The following is a 6,000-nucleotide window of genomic DNA, read 5'->3' as shown; positions in this document are numbered from 1 at the left end:
TTGATGGGTGTGTGCGCACTGGGATCTCCAACGCTGCGCAAGTTAACAGCTGGGGCATGCGCACTGGACACCACGGTCATGAAGCCTTCCAGTGCTTTAGGAAATGTTATTTCTCAGAATAAAATGAGGTGAACAACCGATAAAATGAAATAAAATAAAATAAAAAATAAAAAGTGGTACACATGAATACAAAGTTGAGGTTAAAAAAATTATCTTAGCTTTGAAAAGACATGTCATATTTATCTACAGTTAAAATATTGTCAGTGTAAAAACAATGCTGTTTGGAAAATTTTCATATCAATAAAAATATAATTCAGTCAATAATAATAATATCATAATAATATTAAAGATTGAACAAACAGAAATTCAACAATTTAGATGTAAAACTAAAACAAAAAAATGTTTTTGTGTGTGTGTGTGTACGTGTGTGTGTGTGTGTGTGTGTGTGTGTATATATATATATATATATATATATATATATATATATATATATATATATATATATATATATATATATATATATATACACACACACATTCAGGAATAAAACATACTTAAGTTTAGATTATACAAAAAAGCACTCAGTAGTTTATTTTTCTCACAACTCAGTAAAATGCAGCAGCAAGGTTAAGCTTAAGATACAGAAAAACACAAGAAAGAAGTTGTGACTCTTGTTTCAACACAAAACCTCTGTGCATTTGACAATAAAAATTCCGAGTTTTGACCAGGCCCGTGAAGGCAGCCTAACTTTTCTCGCTTTGTAAACTTAAACTCGGTGAAATTTCTCCGCCGCGGGTCGTTTGTGCTTCTTAACTTGTCCGGACGGGTCTGGGGGGGGCATGCGGGGTTTATTTAGGATGTGAGCGAGGGAACAGTGAGACAGGAAGATGTAGAAACAACAGCTGCTGACGTCGATGCGGTAGTTTCCTTTATTTGTCAGCTCAATCACTGAACTTCTTGGTTTGGAGGAGCTTTGATCATCCCGCAGATGTGCGCGTGGCGTGCGGCGTTCCGTGAAGGATTGTAACTTTCCTCATACAGTTTGTTTTATCTTTTCTGTGTGTAAAACATGCTGGAAGAGTTGTCACGCTCCTTCTCCGCGGAGGGGAGACTCCTTCAGGGGAAGGGTCGCTGGACTTCAGCCGCGCTCGCGCTCCTCCTGCTCGCGCTGTTTGCTTCGTGCTGCTGCGCAGAAGAAGCGTCCTGTCATGGAGCATACGACCTCTACTTCGTTCTAGACAAGTAAGTACAAGGAGAAGCAATGAGCTGGCAGACTGTGGGTCCAGCTGAAGCAGAAACACAGAAATGTTTTTCTGAACAACTGTTGCGTTTGAAGCCAGAGGAAAGTTACTGTTACCAAAGTCTGATGGAGCTGGCAGGGCGGGGGCGCGTGCCAGTTGTGCACGTGTGACAAACTAAATTCTGTTGACTGTAAATGAACTTATAACCTTTCTAAAACGATGATTTCATATTTTTTTTGTAGTTTAATGAAGTAAAAGTGGGATTAAGAAGCGCTAGTTTAACACCCCCTCTTCCAGATGTAGATGCAGGAAGTTTCCCACATCGCAACTATAATTCAAGTGATCATGTAGACAACATAATCTGACTATGCTTTATAAATAAACACATCTACTTATGGGCAATCAGATTGACAGCATAGTTTTCCTCACAATACCGCGATGTCTTTGTGCATGTAGATGCATTTATCTGATTTATTTAGTGTAGAAAACAGCTTCACTTCTGTCTTGGCAATGCAGCAGCACCGAGATCTGAAAGGGGCTGGGGTCACGAAAGCTGTTAAGAATGGATGTAGCCATGGTCGGAGTGGTTGCAACCATGATCTGGGTGGATGTAGCCATGGTCGGAGTGGTTGCAACCACGATCTGGGTGGATGTAGCCATGGTCGGAGTGGTTGCAACCATGATCTGGGTGGATGTAGCCATGGTCGGAGTGGTTGCAACCACGATCTGGGTGGATGTAGCCATGGTCGGAGTGGTTGCAACCATGATCTGGGTGGATGTAGCCATGGTCGGAGTAGATGCAGCTATGGTTGGGGTGGATGTTTTTATATATATATATATATATATATATATATATATATATATATATATATATATATATATATATATATATATATGTACTTTTTTTTTTTTTTAAATTTTCAAAAAGTTATTACATGGGTTAGTTTTTACAAAGTGCAGTCATGAAGATGATCATTAGAAAGGAACAATGACAAAGAAATTAAACAGTATACTACAAGGAGGATCAACCAGTGATGTAGTTGCACAGTTTGGACAGGTTTTAGTATGTTTTAGGTTAGTACAGTTCAATTTTTGGATGACATGAAAATTGGTCGGGGTAGATGTAGCTACGGTTGGGGTGGTTACGCCCATCCTCTGCAGTGGTTACAACCACAGCCACCAAAAGTTCTCGACTTCAGTCTCATAATGTTATTCGAGAAAAAGACGTCAGCAACGCAGTTTCGGTGTGAGTGGAACACAAAAGGAAAACACAATACGTAGCAGCAGCGGGTAAAACGTTTGTGTGGAGACCAATTTCCAGGCTTATAAGCTCCCACACTGAAGTATGTTTGTAAAGGTACCAGCAGAAAGGTCTCCAGTGGATTTGGGACTCATCTGAGGTGTTGGCCTTGTGGTTAGAGAGGTTAACTTGGATCCAGGGAAACTAGGTTCAAGTCCTAGGACCCTGAGCAAGGCTCCTAACCACCAGCTGCTCCTTGGTAGCCTACTACTAGCCTACTTCAATCTGTTTTGGTGTTGTGTAGAAAAAAAGAATATATGGGAAGAAGCCATGATGGGTTCAATGGCTGCACAACTGCCTCGTTTTATATCATTTTCTTTGGATGTTTGGTGTTAACCCCTGACCCTAGGTCAGGTTTACATGACAACTGTGGGTGGAGTGAATTTTTTTCTCCCCCGTTTAAGACTAATCTCGTGGGGTCGTGACCTTTTGATTGACAGGTACCGGATCTCCAGCTTCAAGTCAGAAGAATGTAAAACAGCCGCGGTTTTTAGCCGGTTAACAACGTGACTTAGCTTTAGCCCGCTTACCTCCGTTAGCTGGTTAGCTCCTGTTATCTCCAGGTTAGCTCGGTTAGCTCTTAGCTACAGAAAGCTCGGAGTTCGCTCGATGTCAATCATCCACCATGACGCTCACAGCCCCCCTCTCAGCTCCACCTCGTTGCCCATATTTGTATTTTCTTGACATCTCTTGGCGAGACGACCTGCATGCCCCTGCCAAGATGGCGATCGTAGGAACCGCCCACCGAGCTTCAACTCAGCTCTTCAGAAAGCTACGGGTGACGTCACGGAGGCTCCGCCCATCTTTTTTTATACAGTCTATGGGTCGGACTCGAGACTCAGATCCATGTTATGACCCCCCCGACAGCTTGCAGGTGCTTTTGTGAGAGGAGTACCGAAGCCTTACCACAACCTCTCTGTAAGCCACTCGAAACTTGAAATTTGTCTTAATTAACGCAGCGATGGAAACGAACCCTCAGAAACCACTGCAAGCCGTGTGAGTGTCATGTGTGCGTGAGTCATGCCGACATTTGGAACAGATTTTGGATCTGGTCCACTTCCTGTGCTGCTGCCGACATCAAACCAACAGACTTCAGAGCCAAATTCAGCCAGTTCAGCAAAACTCTGCATGAAAAGCAGGACCTCTGGTGTTTAACGGGAACTTCCCGTCCTCCACAACAGCTGTTTTCTTTCCCGTCTTCCTGCTGGCATGGAAACGGCCGCTTGGAGGCCAGTTGAGGTAAAACTGCTCATCTGAGCCTTCCTCTTCAACCAGCCTGCGTCTACATGAGGGATAAAGTTCCAGGATGATGAAGACCGTGTGTCTGTGTCAGTTTGAGCAGATCTCTGCATCGGCATGTGTGTGTTTCCTCTGTCTGTGCAGATAAAATACCTCTGCTGTATTTTCTGATTATGTTGATAAATCTGACCTGCTGGAGCGGTTTCCCGCCACAGACTTACAGATGACCTGATTTTGGTTCAGATTTCATGCAAATTTTTAAACTTAACATTTAAAAAAATGGTATGATTTTGTTTATTATGTTAGATTAATTTATTTAGGTGTTTTTAGTTTACCTTTATGAATTTCTTTGCACATTTAATTTGTTTTCCATGTTACAGATCACAGTGAATCTAAACAAGCAGCGAATATTTAATCCCAGTTATCTGGAACAGAAAAGTCCTGCAGTTCATGTCTTGATCAGAACGACTTCTCAATATCTGGAACTTATTTTAAATAAATGTGTGAAATCCTGAACACACAAACTGAAGTGAAATCTAATCATTAACACAGATTTAAAAGATTAAAAAAGTTATTCTGTGTTTTAATAATTCCCTCCATCAAGGAGGTTATGTTTTCACTGGAGTTTGTTTGTCTGTTAGCAACATTACTCTAAAAGTTCTGGATGGATTTTGATGAAATCTCCAGGAAGTGATCCAGATCCGGAAGAGATCCTGGATTCTGGATCACTTTGAAGTAATGTTGGGCGTTCATCACAATAGGCTTGGTGGAGGTCTGAGTGCTTTTCTAGGTAAACATGTAAAACTGCAACATCACACGGAAAACTTAGGAAATTTTCCTGTCATGTTGGACATTCTGGTTTCTCATGTGTGACACCCCTGGCTGAGAGATTTAACTGAATAATATTTTACATATTTTCTTTAAATGTTTTCCTGGAATCTGCTGGAAAAATGTGTTAGCAACAGTTAGCAGCAATAAGCTCCTCCAACTGGACTGGAACTCTTTCTAGATTTTATTTTGGCATTAAACAGCTTCCATACACAGGAAGTGTTGTCCGGATCTCGTCTGTTCTCATGTCCATAAAAACCAAAATGTTTCCAAATGCTGCCTTCAAACCTCATCAGTAAATCTCACGCTCCGTAACAGTAGCTGCAAAGCTAGCTGCTAGCGTCCTGCTATCGCTGTTGTTTACTATTTGCCACTCGGACCCCCCCCCCCCCCCCCCAGTCACAAATTTGATATTTCTGCATAATTGCCTCCAAAAATCAAATTAAAAAATAAATGAACGATCATGATCTCTCTGACGATAGGCTGCAGGAACCCCCCCGTCCCTTAACCTCCACAGTGCACTCTTCCTTCTCTCCGTGTGACCTTGTCTTCTGGCGGAGGTGGCGTTAAACACGCAACCTTTATGTTCACCCATACATTTGTAGTTACTGGCCACATTTCACACACCGCCTTCCCCGTGGTTGGATTGGCTTGTTGGGGGGGGTGAGAGGGGGCTGCAGGTTGACACCCACCTGACAGCACCGTGGTCGGTTACAGAAGGAAACTGATTCGGCTTAATTAAAGCCTCATTAGAGGCAGAGACCACACTTTTATTCCAGAAAATATGAAGCATATCACTGATAAATAACTCACATCTTTCAGTTGTTGCAGCACTTCTTCTGTCCATCAGATCCTCCTTGTTTAATAAGAGATGGATTCATTCAGAGCCGAGCCGGATCTGCCGGATCTGCTGGATCTGCCGGTTCTGCCGGTTCTGCCGGTTCTGCCGGATCTGCCGGATCTGCCGGATCAGCTGGATCAGCTGGTTCTGGTGGATCTGCCGGATCTGCCGGATCTGCCGGATCTGCCGGATCTGCCGGATCTGCCGGTTCTGCCGGTTCTGCTGGAACTGCTGGTTCTGCCGGATCTGCTGGATCTGCCGGTTCTGCCGGATCTGCCGGTTCTGCCGGATCTGCCGGTTCTGCTGGATCTGCCGGTTCTGCCGGTTCTGCTGGATCTGCCGGTTCTGCCGGTTCTGCCGGATCTGCTGGATCTGCCGGTTCTGCCGGTTCTGCTGGAACTGCTGGTTCTGCCGGATCTGCTGGATCTGCCGGTTCTGCTGGATCTGCTGGATCTGCTGGAACTGCTGGATCAGCTGGTTCTGCCGGATCTGCCGGTTCTGCTGGATCTGCCGGTTCTGCCGGTTCTGCTGGAACTGCTGGATCTGCCGGA

The 6,000-nt window shown here is 43.9% G+C and overlaps 1 protein-coding gene across 1 annotated transcript in view; it reads left to right on the top strand.

Moving 5' to 3' along the window:
- Positions 1 to 882: 882 nt before the first annotated feature.
- The window catches only part of antxr2a (ANTXR cell adhesion molecule 2a), a 104,957-nt gene continuing 99,839 nt past the window's right edge, over positions 883 to 6,000 (top strand). The window contains exon 1 of the mRNA XM_079252150.1: positions 883 to 1,242. Coding sequence (XP_079108276.1) covers positions 1,070 to 1,242 — 173 coding nt within the window. The 5' untranslated portion in view covers positions 883 to 1,069. The remainder of the gene's footprint in view (positions 1,243 to 6,000) is intronic.

The sequence above is a fragment of the Telmatherina bonti genome (genome assembly GCF_933228915.1).
Source record: "Telmatherina bonti genome assembly, chromosome: 13".
NCBI lineage: Eukaryota > Metazoa > Chordata > Actinopteri > Atheriniformes > Telmatherinidae > Telmatherina > Telmatherina bonti.
This window is presented reverse-complemented; position numbering and strand designations above follow the sequence as displayed.